Raw genomic sequence first — 20,573 nt, forward strand, 5'->3', positions numbered from 1 at the left:
CTCATCTCTCACAAAGGCAGAGAATGCTTTCAAGCATCTTCATTTTTCAGCCTTTTCACTGCATCGTTAATACAGGATTGGTTCTGCACCCACATCCTCACTGAAAGCATCCACACCTGGCATCAGCATTCACCCCTCCCTTCTCTTCTCCCGGTGTTGCATCGGATGCCGCCCACCTCAGCTCTACATATCCTTCCTCCTTGGGGCCTCGCTCTTCCCATTCCCCCTTTCTTTCTCCTGTATCTTCAACCTCTTCCTCTCCTTGCCATCAGCATTTAAACATTAAAAAAAAACCCTCCCTGGTTCCACTTTCCCCTCTAGTCACCATCCAATCTCTTTCCTTCCCTTGGCCCAGTCCATCCCCTCAATCTACCAGGAGATTCCCATGCAGCTAAGGCAATGGCCTTAGCTCATTCCTCTAGAACAGGATCCACAAACTACAGCCCACAGGCCAAATCTGGACCACAGCCTGTTTTTGTAAATAAAGTTTTATTGGAGCACAGCCACACCATTCAATTACATGCACTCTGTGGCTGCCTTCATGCTACAGTGGCAGAACTGAAGAGCTGAGACAGAAACCACATGGGCCACAAACCTGAAAATATTGACTCTCTGGCCTCTTGCAGAAAAAGTTTGCTGATCCCAGTTCCAGAGCTCTCAGCATCATCTGACTCTGTTGACCACTCCACCCTTCTAGAAACACCTCTTCCCTTGGCTTCCACATCATGCTCTCCTGCTTTTCTCCTCGCTCTCTGGTTTGCTCTGCCTCCTAGGATCTTTCTGACTCCTCCACCCAACTTCTAAAAGGCCATTTCCTCAAAGCTTCACCCTAAACCCTTTTCTCTTTTTACACTATGCTCTCAACCCTGGCAACCTTATTCACATCCTTCTATTTACCATTAGGTAAAAATGTACATCTCAAGCTATGCTTTTCCAAGCACATACAGCCCACTGCCTATTACAGAGCCAATCACTACATAGCCCAGCCGTCAGCTTCCAATGCCCACAGCAAACATCACCAATCAATAATAGCACACTCTATTGGATTCCCCTTCACAATTCTTTTGACACACCATGACAGACATCACTAATCAATCGTGACACACACTTGTGGACTTACCTTCCCAAATCTTTGTAGCAGAGCCCTAGGCAGTCAAAGCCAATGAATGGGCATTGTTAAAGAACACAAGTCTATTTGCCTTCTTGGGTCTACTAGGTATTTCCACTTCAACCCACCGCCATCCAACACTGAACTGAAGCATCCTCCTCCCAGCCTCAGCTTTGTCCCAGCTGGGAGAGGAACCCACCATCCAGGCACACTACTGTGCAAACTAGAAAACTGGGAAAGCAACCCCCCTCCAGGCAATCCCCATATCCCAGCAGCTCCACCTCTGAAATCTCGCTTGAATCACTGCACTTACCCCCATCCCCACTCCGGCTGTCTTTCAGATCACCGTGTTGAAGTCATTGCTGGCTGGACTGCTGCAGGAGCCTCCTCTCTGGTCTCTGGCCTCAGTCCTGCCCCATTCATGGCTTCTCCACACTGTGGTCAACAGGCTTTCCAAATGCCAGACTGACCCATGCCACTCCCTTATGGAAAGCCCTGCCATGGTTACCCATTATTCTTGGGAGAACACCCAAATCCTCAACAGGTCACCCACCCTGACAGCTGGCCCCTCAGATCTCTCCAGCTTCATCTCTTTCCCTCACTAACTCCGCACACCCTGCCCACTCCATGTTCCTGGAATGTGCCGCGCTCTCCTCTCTGCACCATCTCAGCAAGCACTGCCCTCCCCTCCTGTCAGACTCCTACTTACCATCCAGATTCCAGCATTTATATCACCTCCTTTGGGAAGTCTTTCCTGACTTCCTAAGTCTGGGTTAGGTGTACTTCCCTGGCATTCCTGTGGCTGCCTGTCCTTCCTCATCACCACACCTCTCACATGCTGATATCACAATTAGCTCTCTTTCTATTTCTCTCTGTGTGTGTGTGCATGTATGCATGCGTGTGTGTGTGTGTGTGTGTGTGTACTTCCACTAGTCTTTAAGTGGTGGGTAAAAAAGGTTTCATTGTCTGGTTTTCATACCACAGTGGGGGTCATGCCCGGCATCCAGACCCTGTGTCCACTCTAAGTGGTCAAGGACCCTATCTGTCTTGTCCGTCGTCATATCCATGTCAGGTGCATAGTTGGCACTATATATCCATGTTAAATAAAAGATTACAATAAATAAATGAATGAAAAGATCAGAAAACTCAGGTCCATTCATTCATTCAAGGGATAGTTACTGAACATGTACCTACTACATGCCAGTTACTCGTCCATATCTTGGGAATACGGCAGTGAAAAGAGTAGACCCAAGTCCCTGCCTTTGTGGAACTGTACCTGGGACAGGACACTGAACAAAATAAGTATATTAAAGCCTCTGTTAAAAGGTATAAGGGCCAGGTGCAGTGGCTTATGCCAGTAGTCCCAGCACTTTGGAAGGCCAAATTGGACAAATCGTTTGAGGCCAGGAGTTCAGGACCAGCCTGAACAGCATGACAAGATCCTGTCTCTACAAAAAAAAAAAAAAAAAAAAAAAAACACACACACACAAAAATTAACCAGATATGGTGGCACACGCCTGTAGTCCCAGCTACTCAGGAGTCTGAGGCAGGTGGATTGCTCAAGCCCGGTCTGTAACGAACCATGATCGCACCAGAACCAGACCATGTCTCAAAAAAACCAAAAAGGTGCTAAGTACTAGAAAGAAAATATAGTGCACTACAAAGGTACAGTGCCTCGGAAAACAGTCTCATGGTTCCTCAAAAAGTTAAACACAGAGTTACCATTTGACCAACCAATTCTATTCCTAGGCATATACCCAAGAGAAATGAAAACATTCATGCACACAAACACTTGTATAAAAATGTTCATAGCAGCATTATTCAAAATAGCCACAAAGTAGAAACAATTCAAATATCCATCAATGGATAAGTGGATAAACAACATGTGATCTATCCATACAATGGAATGGTACTTGGCAGTGAAAAGGAATACAGTACAGACACATGCTACAACATGGACAAACTTTGAACATATTATGCTGAGTGGAAGAAGTTAATTACAAAGACCATATAGTGTATGATTCCACTTAGATGAAATGCCCCGAATAGGCAAATCCATAGAGATAGAAAGCAGGTTAACAGTGGACTTAGGGCTGGAAGGAGGATGGTTGGGGAGCAGGCACTTGATAGCTAAAGGGTATAATTGTTCTTTTGGGGATGATAAAATTATTCTAAAATCGACCATGGTGATGGTTGTACAACTCTGTGATACATTAAAAACCACTAAATTGTATACTTTAAATGGGTGAATTGTATGGTATGTGGATTATATTTCAATAAAGCTTTACATACATACATATATACACTCATACAGCAGGTGAGGGGGGTGAGGCCTAGAGAGGGAGGGGTGTAATTTTATTGTTTTTTAAATTTTAAATATCAGACAGGTTTGAAATTTTTAAACATGCAATTCAATAATGAAATACTTGATTCCAAATATAAAAATATATATAATTAGTCTCATTAAGTTAGAGATATCATTAGCTATTTCCTGATTTATTCTTTCATTTTAAAATGGACAAATAACATTGTATGTTTTAATCGTGTGCAACATGATGTTTTGAAGTACATATACTTCATTTTAAAATGAACACATAACATTGTATGTTTTAATCATGCACAACATGATGTTTTGAAGTACATATACCTTGTGGAATTGTGAAAACTATTTCCTGATTTAAAGTTGGAAACTGAAACCCAATGAAAAGAAATCCTACATGCTCAAAGTATTTTCTCCAGATCATGAAATCCTGGATGCAAGCTTGGTTCCGCTTAATGCTAGTTTGCAGAGTCAGCTAAGTAAACACTGCCCCCTAGCAACAGCACGCAAGAACCATAATATTTAGTATTTCATGAGGTCTTTCCACAGGGTCCGGTAATGTCAAATTTAGAACTATCCATAGTTCTTTGTTTTTCCATAAAACAAAGGCAGAGAGCTCATTATCTTGATTTTTTAACTTTTTAAAACTGACACATAATAATTGTGTATATCAATGTCATGTTTTGACCTATGTATACATTATAGAAAGACTTGATCGAGCTAATTAAAGATTCAATCATGTCGTTATTTTAATGACAAAAACCACAATTACCTTCGCACCAACCAAATCACCTCCCCAGTTTATTTCTGTGGTGAGATTATGAAAGTCTACTCTTTCAGCAATTTTGAAATATACAATACATGATTATTAACTGTGGTCACCATGCAATGCGACAGCTCACTAAAGCTTATTCCTCCAGTCTAACTGAAACTTAAACCCTCTGATCAACATCTCTTTTCCCGTCCTGTCCCCACCCCTCCCTCTAGGAGCCACCTTTGTACTCTGTTTCTATGACATTGGTTTTTTTTTAGACTCCACATATAAGTGACATCGTGCAGTATTTGAAGAAGAAGGTGAAGAAGATGGGAGGGTCCTGTGCAGATATCCAGGAGCAAACGCGATGATTACCCCAAGTTTCATCATTATTAATTCATTCACAACCCCCTAACTGCACACCCAATCTTCCTTGCTGATTCTGGTGCTGACTGCGGCTCAGCAGGCCTCAGCTTTCTTTCGTGGTCCAACAGTGACACCTAGCGGTGACTTCTGATAAGCATCTGCGGAGATGCCGCGGACCTACCCATGAAGGGAGTCCCAAGACAGTAGCCAGTGAGGGGGCAGCCGGCCAGGCAGTGAGACCCCGGGTCCTCTCCACTGTTAGTCCAGCGAGGCAGCGGGAAGTGAGTGGGACATGGCTCTCTGGCTGTCCCTTCAAAGTGCATCCAAATCAAAAGAATCCTGTAGCCCCTTCATTTTCAGCATCACCCCATTCTCACCCTCCCATGTATTCCCTGGCTGATGTGCCCACGGGCTCTCCTTTGGCCAGCGGTGCTCACCCCTGGCTGCACCTTACAATCACAGAGGGGAGGGGCAGGCTGTGTTCAAGCCAGAGGTCCTCTCCAGAGATACTGTTGAAGTGAAGCCCGTGCAGCAGCATACTGTTTTTAATTCCCCCTCGTGAAAGAGCTGATGGAAAGCAAGTGGATAATAAAGCCAGCTGGTCAAAATCAGATTAAAGTCAACCCAATTGGGCTCCTAGGTCAGTCAATAAATCTAAGCTGTGCCATTATCAGAACATTTATTCCTATTCTGAGTTTCTTCATTTACCCTATTTATTTCTCCTTCCTACAAGCCAAGAAAAATGACACACTATAAGGTTTTATCAATCTACTCTAAATAAGGACATCAAAATTCATAGCAAACTCCCACCCGGCCCACCTTCAAATGCCTTCACAGAAGCAGTCAGGCAAAATTGGTCGTCCAATACCTTGTGACAATGAAGTCTAATTTCCTGCCCTGGCTGCTGCCAGTACATGACAAGAAATGCCACTGGGAAAGGAAGGACAGGCTTGGAGAAATGGACAGACAGCATCTGTGACTAGTAGGAAAGGGCTCCCCCTCCGAGCATTCCTCTTAGCTCTTGATGGGATGCTGAGGCAGGTGAGGAAGGTAGAGCCCTTCCCTGGAAACCAAGCCCCTCCTACGATGATCTATGGAATAAACCAAGATCACCTGGAAACTGAAAGCCCCTGGAATCACAAAACTTATCTGTGCCCCATTCGTGTTCTGTCCTTCTTAGACCACTTACTACATATATTCCGCCTGTGTTATAGTCAATTCCCTGATCTGTTCTCTAACCATAACTATTACATGTTGTTATATGCAGGGGATTTTTATTAAGGAAACCTCTTCATCGTGCCAAATTTTTTATTCTTAGACATTAACCTTCACAATCTCCTAAAAGGACATAAGTTTTAGGAAACAATTTCCAGGAAGGGTTGGTGCATTTGATATTAAAAAGATGGGTTTCCCCTCCAGATAACATCCATTTACTCTGGAAACATCTACTGCTCGCAAACATGGTGTTGGGATTCTAAAAAGGAAAGATGCAGAGTCCCCGAGGGTCAGGTTGATGGAGGCCCCTGGGCCTGCCTCAGCTCCTGTGGGTGTCTAGCGTGGTGCTGACTGTTGCAGGATGTTTCCAGTTCATCCCAGAGCCTACCAGTAGTAGCAAAAGGCAATCTCATGTGACGTTTTCTTATCGAAGATAATACAGTCCCTGATTTTGCTGCCGTCTACATAATCAAGAACAATCAAATATAAAATGTGTGCTTGGCTGGGCTCAGTGGCTCACACCTGTAATCCCAACACTTTGGCTGAGGCAGGAGGATGACTTGAGCCCAGGAGTTTGAGACCAGCCTGAGCAACATAGTGAGACCCCATCTCTACGAAAAAATAACAAAAATAAGCTGAGCATGGTGGTGCATGCCTGTGGTCCTGGCTACTCAGGAGGCTGAGGTGGGAGGATCGCTCAACCCTGGGAGGTAGAGGCTGCAGTGAACTGGCATCATGCCACTGCCCTCCAGCCTGGGCAACGGAACAAGACCGTTTCCAAAAAAATGTGTGTTTTCAGTCAAATCCGGTATAGTCAGAAAACTGTGCTCTGTGTGGAAAGGCCACCAGCTCTATCATCACAGCTCTCCAGATGCCTGTACCTGAGCTCATGCCTTGGGCATGCCTTATTGATGATGGATTTTAGGTTAAATATACAGTCATGCATTTTGCCCTTAGATATTTCAAGTAATACATCCCTCCCACGGGGGTAAAAGCAACACATGCCATATTCCAAATCTCCCAGAGGTTCGTGTTTTGAGGTTTCGGCCTCTGTAGCTTCCCACGGGAGTGCCATATGCTCATCCACGTACCCGCCAGCAGGCCGATGAGCAGCATCACCACCCATCCTGACCAGGCATCCAGCAGACTCTTGATGAACTCCCATATGGACTCCTTGCTCTTGCTGGTGATCTAGAACAAAGCAGATACAGTAGCTGATCTGAATGCATTTTCAAATTCATGCTTTTTTCCTTGAAACTGTTTCCTCAGGAAACAGGGTAATTAAGAAAATAAAATGAATGTCATCAAGCAGTTAAATTCCCACTGACATGATTCTTTCAGTTACATGCCACAATGGTAAGATGAGCTTTCTAGTTCATAGAGCTATAAAGATGCCACAATAGTCTCCAAAGAATTTGAGCACACATGCAAAGAATTCACTTAATTAAAAAACATACTAAATGTGATTTGATCTTTGATAATTTAAAAGCCATGCTGAAGGGGGACGTTGGTTCTGTGTCTCCATTCTGAATATGCGTTACTATCTTAACTCACATTGCTAAGTTTCATTAAAAAGCCTCTTCAACACAGGGTTCATCTCCTCCTTTTGTTTTCAAGGTTAAATTTTAGCAGCATGAACTTAGAATTAGCTGGTATAGATCACGTTTGCCATAGCAGATGGACATAGCTATACACACCTCCCTGTGCTAACAGAATCATATGCTCCTCTGAGATCATCATTCCCTCACAGCCTTTTAGAGCAGTGGTGGGCAAAAGTTTTCTGTAAAGGACAAGAGAGTAAATATTTTGGGCTTTGTGGGCCAAATGGTCTCTGTTGCAACTCCTCAACCCTGCCACTATAGCACAAAAGGAGCCATAAAAATATGGAAGTGGATGGGCATTGCTGAGTTCCAATAAAACTTTATTTACAAAACGAGGTGCCAGCTGGCTTTGGCCGGCGGGCCACAGTCTGCTGAGCTGTGTTCTAGAGGGAAGGCTGCCTTGACCCCACAATCTTGCACTCTAGAGCCAACAGGCTGCAACATCTTCATGACTAAGCCTGGCTCCCTACACATTCCCCTCCTCCTTTCATGCCAGCCCTCGTGAGGTGACGTGACACGGCCACACTGTCCATGTCACTCCTCACCCTCATCTGAAACAGCTCTCCCCTCACCGCCAGCCGCCGTGCCGCTGGCTTGCCTCCTACCTGACCTCTCCATAGAGGGTGACCTTGTGAGCAGGCCCCTACACAACACCCTCTCCATTCACAGGAGACTGCTCTTGGCGGGCTCCCCTCTTGTCATGGGCTCTCCATCTGCCTCCCCTGGACCTGGTAACTCTGGGCACCGTCTCCTCCCTTCTCTGTCTGCATACCCAGGCCACTGTGGCTGCTTCTAAAGCTTCAGCCTCCACTTGCACACAGGGACCTCATTCTCCTCCCGGCCCTTCCTTCACCCCTGAACCACAGAGTTCTCACCACCTGTGATCACCCGTCCGCAGCACAGCTCAAACCAACGCATCTACACAGAACTCACTGGCCTCCCCGGCAGTCTGCCAGTCCCCCCTTGCTTCCTCTAGGCATCAAAGGCATCATCCTCTTCAGGCCACAGCCTGGTGTTCTGTGACCCCACTCCCCTCTTGGACCCAGCACCTCCCCTGTCCGTGGCGCCTCAGAATACCTCTCAATCCTGATCCCCTCTTTCCACCTGCACATCACTGCCTTCAGTCTCCTGAACTCATTTCCAAGCTTCCTACTTCTCCCTTTGCAGTGCATCTTTATTGTCTTCTGTGGCTTTCAGCATGAAATACAAACTCCTCTCCACCGCCAGCATGGCCGTTCCCCCACATGGCCCTGCTGCCTCCATTTCCACACTCATCCCTATCCCTCCTCCTGCAGGAATACTCAACCAGATCATCGGAGCTCCCTGAATTGCCCAGATACACCACATTCTTTCATGCCTCTATGACTTAAAAAAGGGGGGCATTCCTGATGTTTAGAATTCTTGCCCTTCCTCTGCCTAGCAAAATCTTAGTCATCCAAGACCCAACTGAAATGTTACCCTTGCTGAAAAACCCTTCCCTAACTGAACCTAAATGATCCCATAGCACTTGACAGATAACCATTGTGGTTCATTAAAATATATACTGATTGCCAACTAGACACCAGGCACTGTCATATGTGCTTTCATATACACATAATCTCATTTCCTCTTCAGGCATAATTGCTTCCATCCTCATGGATGAGAAACAGAGTCCAGAAATGGCACCTGCAAAGTCCCCTCCCTCTCCTCCACACCACATTCCCTCCATATGACACATCGTCCTGCCCAAAGCTCCTGCTAGTACAATGATCTGCCAATATATCTGCTCCTCCCACTGGCTCTTTTCCTCTTTAGACCCTAACCCAGCACATGACACATACGTGGACCTAAGCTGCAGCTCAGTAACTTTTGAATGAATGCATGGCTTAGCCATTTGCAGTGTGTCCTTTCAGAATGCCACTTACCTTCCTGTGTCTGTCGGTGTCCCGTGACTTTTCCCTTAGCCAGTCAATGGTGTGGAAGTCCTCATATGTCCCCACGTCAGGGAACGGCTCATCGAGGAAATCCATCAGGTTTCCAGAGCCACTCATCGCTCCCGCATTGACCATGCTAATTACACCTGGGCAAGAAAACCAGTCATTAAAGATGTGAGCAGGACACGCTACGGACATGACAGAAGAATAGTCCATGTACCCTATTTTCTTATATAAGAAAAATTATTTCAGCACAGGCATCTGTGCTGTAATGAAATATATACACAGTCAATTCTCATCATTCGTGGAGGCTATGCTCTATAAAGTCACCTCAAACACTGAATTACTGAATACTACTACTGTTCCCAAGATAATACAGGGTTAGGTTCCTGCAAAACCTTTGGTCACATTTTCATCAAACAATCAAGCTGTACCTTGTTTATGTACTTCTGTTTAAAGATACTCTATTTAATAGATATTGTTTAACATTGACCTCACAGCCAGCAGCGTTATCACTCATGCCTGAACGAGGCTTCTCCATAAAACAAGTCACAGCGCTCTTACGCTCAGGAACACCAGACAGCTTCCCAGCACTGCATTGCAGGGCCATTTTAAACAGCAAAATTACCAACAAAAAAAGCACAAAACTGTGAAAAACATGGCACTAAATGGAACACGAAAAGGACCCTTGTTGACAGGAGGAGTGGAAGCAGTAAGGCAGAGCATCGCCCTCTCAGACCTCAGCGAGGAACGGGCACTGCTGACACTTTGTCACTCTACACACACACATATCTATGAACAACCTCGAAAGCTCCATGAGTATTGATCTGGGGGCTACACATACATTTTAGCCAGTAGGCAAATTTGCAAATATGGAATCTGCAAATGAAGATCAATTATATACATTCCTAGAAAACCTCACATTCTACAAAAGCAAGGTGTCCAAATGACAGGGCTGGAGGGGCAAACAGGGTTTAAATGAAAATAATGGTAATCAAACCAATAATTGGTTCCCATGGGAGACAAAGCAGACCACTCAGGCAGGCAGCCTATGTGAATGTCATCATGGATATTCAAAATGTACTTCAATGGCACAGTGAAAATGCTGGCAAGACTTTAATGAGCTGGTGGGAGCCCGGGCAATCTGCAGATGGCAGGAGCCCTCTGTGTGAATGGGGCCACCCTGGAGTTGGACAAGGGAGGTGGGACAACCTGCCACGAGCCAAGAGCCATGAGAAGCTGATGGCACACTGCCCTGGGCAGGGAGCTCCAGGACAGATGCTCATTTTTAATGTCTTAAAATGCAGTCAAAAGGGCTCCTGCGGCCAGGGCAGTAGCACAGGTGAATGTATCTTCCTTTCCTGTCCAAGATAATAATTCCACTCCCACTATTCCAGCTCCCCTCACCTGGAAAACAATCGCGAGTGAACCAACATCATCTCCCATATTCTCCCACCATCAGAGCCTGATCTACAGACTGCACAGGAGCTCATGTCAGCTGCAGAAAATGCTTTGCAGTGGGACCGAGGCTCACCACCAGTTAGCAGAGAAAAGAATACACTCTTACAGAGACAAGAGGTTGGAATATGCACTAAATAAGAATTACTTTGGCAAAGAGCATGGAAATTTGAATTATAGGATGAGGACCACAAAAGTGCTGGAATAGATGGTTAAACATTTGAAGGGTGGTTATAAAAACATTTGAGTACAGGCTTCTCTCATGTATTTATATATCTGGAGGACTCAACCACGACCCAGTGAAACTGCATTTTAATCAAATTGAAGAGTCACTATGGGCAAAGTAGGGTAATCACCTTACAAGCAATAAAGTGGTCACAGTGATTGATTTATTGATCATCAGTGCAACTCGGCTGCTTTAAAACTTTAAAAGTTTGAGATTTGAGCCATGCCAAGTTGAAAACAATACCCCCTGATGAGTGCCCAGGGAAGAATCACATTGCATAAGTCAGTAGCAACCAATGATATTAGGAAGAGAGTAAAATTAGAAAGCAAAGATTTCATTCCCATTTATACACAAACAAAATGAAAATAACCTCTTAATATATGTGGTAAAGAAAATCTCTGATGGGAAAAACAAGACAACAGGCTGTTGACCCTCCAAGAGAGTGCTTGTCAGAAAAACCCAGCCAGCAGATAGCCAACATGGTGAAACCCCGTCTCCACTAAAAATACAAAAATTAGCCAGGCGTGGTGGCAGGTGCCTGTAGTCCCAGCTACTCAGCAGGCTGAGGCAGGAGAATCCCTCGAACTTGGGAGGTGGAGGTTACAGTGAGCCAAGATTGCACCACCGCACTCCAGCATGGGCGACAGAGCAAGACTCCATATCTCAAAGGGAAAAAAAAGAAATCATCTAGGTCCAGCCGACCACAGATTTATGTGTCAGTCCAGCCAAGATCAGCCAACTTTGGCCCAATCCAACCATGCAGCCAACCTGTAGATTTGTGAAAATAGTGAATGGTTGTTGTTTTAAGCCACTGAGTCCTTTGAAGGAGTTGTTAATCAGCAGCATGATAATAATGGGTTACTAGGTAGAATGAACTTGAGCTCTGAGGGACAGAAAGGAAGACAGGTCAAGTTAGCTGGGGCAATGCAGACCAACTCAGGGGAGGACTGGAGCAGCCATAGATGACAGTACCAATAGTGAGAGGGTGGAGTGGAATTTGCCCCAGTTCAGGCTGGAGGTATCCTGCCTGACAAGAGAACATCTCTCCTACACAACCATTATTTGCCTCCAAAGGGACTGTGGAAGGAATGCAGGACACCTATATCTTGTAACCAATGCCTAAAGGCAAGAAAGTGTCAGTAGATTTGGTCTCCAAGCATGAAGACCCCAAGAAGTCAGGCTCAAGTTCTTCAACAGCAGATCCTGTCCAGTAAAACTCACTTCACTCAGGACTCAACGAAGACAAGCATGTATTAATACAATAGTATTAATGATGTCATTTACAGCTCTGATGTTAAAAGCGACTCTGAATGGGTCAGCTCGCCCTCAGAACAGGGATCTTTAACACTCAAAGGAAACCTGAACTTTTTATGGTTGGGTGTTAGCAATAATACAACAGGTTCTAGAAGATGAAAGAAAGCAGGAAATCACCCAGATCAAGATCTAGAAGGACAGATTCTAAGTAGAATCAAGGCTTGGCTGAATATAAAAATGCCACCCTAGGTGAATCATGGTTATCCATGTTTGACCAAAAATGTCAGGCAGAAACCCAAATCTTTGAATGTGCTTTTCTCTTCTACCCTGAACCTTCTCCTTTGCCTTGAAAGCTCCTATTCACATTGCAGAACCCTGTTTTGTTTCACCCTATCCGTGGAACTTGCATTAATTTCCCCAGACATAGTTGGGGCATCCTCTTTAGCCATCCCAAAGGATTCTTTCTTTTCTTTCTTTTCTCTTTTCTTTTCTTTTCTTTTCTTTCTTCCTTCTTTCCTTCCTTCCTTCTTTCTTTCTTTTCTTTTTTCAGGGTCTCACTCTGTCACCCAGGCTAGAGTGCAGTGGCGCAATCACAGCTCAACACAGCCTCAACTTCCCAGACTCAAGCCATCCTCCTGCCTCAGCCTCTTGAGTAGATGGGACCACAGATGCATGCCACTACACCAGCTATTTTTTTTTTATTATTTGTAGAGACAGGGTCTCGCTATGTTGCTCAGGCTGGTCTCAAACTCCTGGGCTCAAACAATCTTCCTACCTCAGCCTCGCAAAATGCTGGGATTACAGGTATGAGCCAATGCACGCAGCCCATCATATCTTTATCTACCCTGGTATTGGGGTCTCATTGGACTCAGCAAGACCATCCTCACCCAGGGTCTTTCACAAGGTCTTAGTCAGACAGGGGTTGGGGCTGGCATCATCTGAAGGCTTGTTCACTCACACATCTGGCGCCTGGGCCAAGAGACTCAACAGCTGGAGACGAAAACAGCTGGGGTTCCCAGGCCTCTCTCTCTTTCCATGTGGCATCCCCATGTGGTCTCTTCAGCTGTGACTTTGGATGGCAGTATTTCCTTTCTTTTATTTATTTATTTTTTATTTTTTGAGATGGAGTTTCACTCTCGTTGCCCAGGCTGGAGTGCAACGGCGTGATCTCGGCTCACCGCAACCTCTGCCTTCCGGGTTCAAGCTATTCTCCTGCCTCAGTCTCCCAAGTAGCTGGGATTACAGGCATGCGCCACCCCGCCCAGCTAATTTTGTATTTTTAGTAGAGACGGGGTTTTCCATGTTGGTCAGGCTGGTCTCGAACTCCCGACCTCAGGTGATCCGCCCGCCTTGGCATCCCAAAGTGCTAGGATTACAGGCGTGAGCCATTGTGCCTGGCCGGGTGGCAGTATTTCTTATCCAGAGGCTCTGGGCCCCAAAGCAAGTGTGTTAAGAGAGAGAGACCATGCAGAAGCGGTATCACCTTGCATGGCCCAGCCTCAGAAGTCAGGTACCATCCCTTTTGTCACTTGCTCTTCATTGAGGCAGTCACAAAATCCCACCCAGGTTCAAGGGGAGAGGAAGTAGACTCCACCTCTTGATGGGGAAATGGCAAAGTTCTAGATGAGCATTCAGAAATCAGAGGTATTATTGTGGCTACTTTTTAAAAACACACAACCAACCACCCAACTTACAAACCTTCTTGACAAATACAGAAAAGTATCAAGAATAAAATAAGGATTACCCGTCATCATGCCCTTGATAACTCCCAGAACCTGTTGGTATGTTTTCTTCGTAGATTTATTTTAAAACAAAATGGCAGTATGAGATACTTGGATCTTCAATATTTTACTTTGTCCCTCTATATTCAGTTGTTGATCACAAGAGAGGCAGCATCACATGCATACTGGTTAAAACACAGACTCCAGAATGGCACTGCGTGGGTTCAGATATCACGTCTGTCGCTTACTACCTGTGTGACCTTAAGCAAGTTACTGGACCTTTCTTACTGTGCCTCAGTCTCCCCCATCTATGAAGTAGGAATTGCAGCACTACCTGCCTCAGGGTGCTATGAAGAAGACGGAATGAGCTGACATTTGTAAAGCAATTTGTGCCTGGCATGTGGTTAGTGCTTCATAAATGTTTGTTAAAATGAAAGTCATGTTTCATGGAAACACCCCTTCCTTACCCCCCTGCATGTCACCTCATTTCTGAAGTTGATCTGCTCACTCCTCTGCTGTCTGTAGCTGATAGAGGGGACCCGATGGACTCCAGTTCTGCTCAGGGAGATTGTAGTGGTCCAACTGAGTTTCTGCGGGACCTTCTGTGGGCTTCCACTTACCAAGAATCAGTGAGGCCATTAAAACATGAATCTATGTCTGACATTTGAAATACCTTTTCCTAAAACCTCCTCAAAGCATTTATTTTGAGGAGACTATTTAGACTGTTTTCTTTCAAATCTGAAATACCTCTATTAAAAGTGGCAAGACCACTAACCAAGAGACTTGTATGACTCCCAAGTCTGGGTGTGTGACCACAGCTGACCCTCACTGCCCCTCTCTTGAAAGCCAGGACCCTGGGATGCTCCCTCCCCTGCCCCTTCACCCCAGTAGGTGGCACAGGGAATGAAACTTAGCACCAGCCCCTTTCACCCTCGCAGGGACAAGCAAACATTTTGTCATTAATTAAAACGATTTGTCTCTGCCACAGATAATGTTTAGGCCTGGGACTTTACAGAAAGTTCAGAGCTATCTTCACTGCCAGCTGTGATTGTCTGTCATTACAGAGCAGAAAATCCTAAGAAATACACTCTTCAGTGTATTCAGCAAAATGAAAACTTTGAGATCCTCTGGGTGGCCATCTCACACCCTCAAAAGGGATCCTCTCAAAAGTTATCACAATATTTGCAACCATTATGGCCCTTAACACCTAGAAGTGGGGACCAAGAAGTTCAATTCAGAAGAGATTAAGAACTATATATAAAAAGCAACCTACAGGTAAGCAGTGAAGTCTTTTTTAATTTGTTTTGTTTTGTTTTGTTTTGTTTTGTTTTTGTTGTTTTTTGTGTGTTTGTTTTTTACTGCTCCATTTCTTTGGCTGTGAAACAATGAAGTCTTGGAGGAAAAAGCAAGGAGCGGAGAGCCCAGGCTCAGCTATGAAAATGGGCCCCAGTGACTACTAAAAAGATTCCCATTCCTCTCCCATCAGACCAAAGGAAAACAGACATCAGGAAAATGGGGGTGAAGTCAGGTATAATCACAGGAAAAGTCCAGGAAGCAAGTTATCTAGGATATTTTCGTTTACCCTGTTTTTCTGAGAACTGCAGTTTTAGTAAACAAAAGTAGTAAAATTAACATGCCCATGGTAGCTACATTCTAGAAACTGCTCTGTGCTACTCAACTGGCTTGGATCTAGGGGAAGGGTCTGGATTACCTGGAGGAAGTCAGGCATTCCCCCTGTCTGTCAACTTTCAAGATATCTGCATTGGGAGGAGTAGCAGGAAGAATGGACGAGGTACCTGTCACCTTGAGACCTTTTCCTTCTGACGTATACAGATACACACAGGTCTGTAGCAGCAATCTCTTACAGCATTTTTTTTTCTTACAGCATTTTTAAAGAGGTAATTCACATACCATAAAATGTACTCTTTTAAAGTGTACAATTCAGTGGTTTTCAGGAAATTCACAAGGCTATCCAGTCATCACCACTATCCAATTCCAGAACATTTTCATCCCCCTAAAAGTGACCCCCTACCCATTAGCAATCACTTCCTTCTCCCAGCCTAGGTAGCCACTAATGTACTTTCCATCCTATGGGTTTGCCTATTCTGGACACTTCATATAAGTGGAATCATGCAGTATGTAGCCTCTTGCATCTGGCTTCTTCCACCAAGCATAATGCTTTCAAGGTTCATCCAGGCCGTGGTGCGTATCAGTGCTTCACCCCTTTTTATTTATTGCTGAATAAGATTCCATTGTGTGGGTGTATCACATTTTGTTTATCCACTCATCAGCTGATGGCCATTTGGGTTGTTTCTACTTTTGGGCTATTATGAATAAGGCTGTTAGGAACATCTGTGTACAAGTCTTTGCATGGACATATGTTTTCATTTCTCTTGGGTATATGCCCAGGAGTGGATTGCTGGGTCAGATGGGAACTCTGTTTAACCTTCTGAGGAGCTGCCAGACTGAAATCACTTTTCTTGAGTAAGCTTTTTATTGAAGTAAACAACTATTCGTAAAATGCAAAAATCATAAATGAACAACTCCACACATTTTCACAAAGGGAACTCACCCATGTATGGAGTGCTCAGATCAAGGGACGAAATATGACCAGCCCCTAGACACCACTTCAAGCCCCCGCTAGTCCCTGACCCACCCCTAAGGGTAACCACTATCCCGACCCTCACACTATAGATTACTGTTGCCTGCTTCTGAACTTTAAAGAAATGAAATCTTTTTTCCAGTTTCTTTCATTCTCTATTATGTTGCAAGATCTACCCATGTTATTCAGTGTAACTATCTGTTCATTCTCTTCGCCCTGTAACAGGGGCCACCAAACTTTTTCTGTTAAGGGCCAGAGAGTAAATATTTGAAGCTTTCAGGGCCATATAGTCTCTGTCGAGACTACTCACCTCCACCGTTGTCATTGGAAAGCAGCCAGAGACCACAGACACATTAATGCCTGGTGCTATGTTTCAATAAAACTTTATTCACAGACACTGAAATATGAATTCTAGATCATCTTCGTGTGTTGCAAAATATTATTTTTTTGGCTTTTTCTCAACCATATAAAAATGCAAAAACCATTCTTAGCTCATAAGCTGTTCGAAAGCAGGCAGTGAGCTGGAGTTGGCCCACAGGATCACGAACTTGGCCGCCTCCTGTTCCACAGTATTTGACTGAGGAATCAGCCCCAATGTAGTTATCCATTCTACTGCGGCTGACACCTGGCTGATTTCCCATTTGGAGCCATTACGCTTCGTGCTGCCATCAGTATTTACACCGCCCAAAAAAACACTGTGGTTGAAGCCCTTCCACCTGTTCCCTCTGTCCTCTGCCCAGCAGTGGCCAGGTGCCACAGAACCTGCCAATGTTTATGCCAGTATTCCCCTCCCAAATCAGACCATATCAGATTATTTGCCAACTTGCTCTATTACCTAATCCCCAGATGACTTGGACAGATGGAACGGAAAGTCATAACTCAGATTAAAAGATTAAAAGTCTCCAACCAGCAAGGAAGGCCACCCTAGAGGCGAGTCCCGGCAGGGTCCCCTGCCAGCGTGGGCAGGGTAGAAACTGCTACTAAAACCACCTCTGGCTCCCATGAGCCTCTCCCACAAGCTGTTCCTGCCCCATGCTCCTTCCTGTTTCCTCATAGTAACTTAACTGATAGGGGTTTGCAAATCTTTCCCAGAAAGGGCCAGATGGGAAATCTTTTCAGCTTTGCGGGCCATATAGTCTCCATTGCGATTACTGGACTGTGCCATTGTAGAGCAGAGCAGCCACAGACAATATGGAAATGAAGGGATGTGGCTGCCTGCCGATAACGCTTTATTTACAAAAACAGGAACGGGCTGGATCTGGCCTGCAGGCTGTACTTTGCCGGCCCCTGCTTTACACCATGGGTGTTTATTGGGCATCTGCTACCTGCCAGGCCTCTGTCTGAGTCACCAGAGCTACCAGCACATTTGCAGCCCTCACCTCCCAACAAAATCCAGCAAACAAATAATTGTGACCCATGGGGACAAGTATAATAGAAAGACAAGTATCCACAGTCATTCCCCTTAGGATTATTTAAGGGAAGGAATGAGTTTCCAGAAACCCAACAATGCAACTAAAGGATGTCACTGTCAACATCTCAACCTTAAAGCTTTGGGAAAATAAAAATGAGTTCCTATTACACACACACACACACACGCACACGCACACACGGGCGGGGGGGCAGGGGGAGAGAGAGAGGGTTTTCTGTGAGATCCTACAATCAGAAAAGTTTCTCCAAGTAATTAGTGATCTGAACACTTCAAGATTCCAGGTGCCTTGGCTCATGAATAAAAATATGATCATACCATAGCACTAACAAAGTGTTCAAGATCATCACAGTTACCTGTAGTGTTCACATGACACCATGAAAAGCATAGGACACAATAGAAATTCTAGAACACACAGCCAGAGGAGAGGGCCCAAGAACATCAAGTTCAGAGACAGGCCATGGTCAGATGGCAGCTAAAAATAAACATCTCGAAATCTTCATTTCTTACAGATTTTCCAGGAGCCCCAAGGACTCATCACGAGCAGCCTTTACCGAGTTGCTTTTCTTCCAACCTTGTGGATTATGAGAGGTGCTGGGCTCAGTGGCTGCTGGCTGCTGGCTGCCAGCTCCTTGGTGCTCGGGGCCCCTAGTCTCACAGGGGATTTCACTGCAGCCCAAGACGACTGCTGGTTCAGCTCCTGCTGGTCCAACAAGCCTGTGTGAGGAATGTTTCCCCCTTTTTCCATCTCCTCCAACCTGTAACTCCTACCTCGTCAGAAAGAGAAGGCAGTACAACTCTCCCAAGCCTACCAGGCCTCACCTGCCATCCTCCCCGTGACCTTCAGACCCTTAGCTGGAGCTCCTACCCAGGTCACCGCAACCTCCTAACTGCCTAGCCCACTGCTCCAGCTCTGCCCAAGTAATGCCAAGGTAATTCCCTCTCTGACCCATAGCCGTTCCTCTGTCACCTTCAGTGGCTTCTCATCTACCTACCCTTTGAGTCAACCACTTCCCAAGGTATGCTTGCAATGAGTAACTCTTAAACACAGAATACAGAGCAAAAGAATCCGGATGCATCCAAATACGCTGTGTGATCCCGTTTACATCATGTTCAAAAACGGGCAGAAGTAAGTTACAAAGCTCAGGAACCAGAATTCATTGGTAAATCTACAAAGAAAAGTAGAAATGTAAACACAATAGAAGTCAGAAGAGTATTTTGAGGGGCAGGGAGGAGAGGGGACTGGGCAGGGGACAAAAGATGACAGCAACAACAGTCTTCCCTGACTTGAGCAGAGGCATGATGACATGGTGTTCCTTTTACAATTTGTTCAGCTATATGGCAGTGTAGGGCAGCCTGGAGGGTAGGAAGAACTCAAGGGGGTGACAGAAAGGAAGGGCTGACAGCAGGGTACAGGGTGGGGGGAATTAGGGAGCAACTGGGCTCCGCAGGTTGCCATGGGTGTCACCAGCCCTGCTGAGCTGCAGTCTGCTCACCTGTAAAATGGGCTAACAAGACCACCCTCCTAGGATGGTCCTGAAGATTGTTTATAAAATGCCTGCCCTGGAACGGGCCCAGCTGTTCGTTGTCACACAACAGATATTTGCTAAATGAGCTTGTTATTGGGTGAAAGCTCAGCGGAGGACTTGGGTCCGTAAAGGGGTGCTAGAGTGGTCCAAAGTAGCCATTTGTGCCTCCCTCAGAACTCTCCCAGTGTTCTTCAACTGCTAACAAAGCTGGCCCCTGGCGCCGGGTGTGGCACACAACCCAATCTGGCCAATGACAGTGCTCCAACTACCAGGCACAATGACTGGCTATGGGGATGAGCATGGGACCCATGCAGGGCCGCACAAATGGACGAGGAGAAGAAAGGAAGTCTCTCTTTCCAGGGCAGTGGCTAACTTGGAGCCACCAACCCTACCAAGGGTCTATGGTGGGAAGGAATGAGGCCAGAGGCAGACACCAAAGTGTCCCCTGGAGACCATTCTTCCCCAGGGAACGCTTGACAATGCCTGGAGACATTCTTGGTTGTCACCTCTGGGGAGGGGGATTGCTATGGCATGAAGTGGGTAGAGGCTAAAGATGCTGCCCAACGTCCTAAATGCACAGGACAGTCCCCACAGAGAAGAATGATCTAGCCCCAAATGACCACAGTGGCAGATTGAGACAGCTAGAGAACAAACAAGCCAGAGACCCAGACCGACGCCTTCCAGTTCCTGAGCTCAGGCTCCCTACATTCCAGCAGATTCCCTGGGTTTCTTTCCCAGCTTACGTCACCTAGACCAGCGCTTCTCATATGACAATGCACATGCGCATCCCCTGGGCTTCTGGTTAAACTGCAGGTGCTGATTCAGCAGGTCTGGGGCAAGGCTGAGGCTCGAATTTCTCACAAGCTCCCGCCCCCGCAGAGGCACTTTGGAGAATGGCAAGTAGGTAACAAAGAAAGAAAAGAGACGGGGCTGACTTCAGAAATCGGGGAGCCAGGAGCAGAGGACAGAGAAAGAGCCCCAGAGGGAGGAGATTAAGCAGTCACGTGCCTGGGAGGCTGGGGAAGGAGAATTCCAGAAAGGTACTGCCAGGGAGCCCCACGATTCCCAGCCCAGGGTGCG

The 20,573-nt window shown here is 45.8% G+C and overlaps 1 protein-coding gene across 1 annotated transcript in view; it reads right to left on the reverse strand.

Annotated features, from left to right (window-relative positions):
• CLCN4 (chloride voltage-gated channel 4) overlaps nucleotides 1–20,573 on the reverse strand; it is an 81,081-nt gene that overhangs the window by 43,711 nt on the left and 16,797 nt on the right. The window contains exons 3-4 of the mRNA XM_007991001.3: nucleotides 9,269–9,423; nucleotides 6,855–6,954 (exon numbers count right to left, since the gene is read on the reverse strand). Of these exons, the coding sequence (XP_007989192.1) occupies nucleotides 6,855–6,954; nucleotides 9,269–9,412 (244 nt within the window). The 5' untranslated portion in view covers nucleotides 9,413–9,423. The remainder of the gene's footprint in view (nucleotides 1–6,854; nucleotides 6,955–9,268; nucleotides 9,424–20,573) is intronic.

This window comes from Chlorocebus sabaeus, chromosome X (genome assembly GCF_047675955.1).
Source record: "Chlorocebus sabaeus isolate Y175 chromosome X, mChlSab1.0.hap1, whole genome shotgun sequence".
NCBI classification, from domain to species: Eukaryota; Metazoa; Chordata; class Mammalia; order Primates; family Cercopithecidae; genus Chlorocebus; species Chlorocebus sabaeus.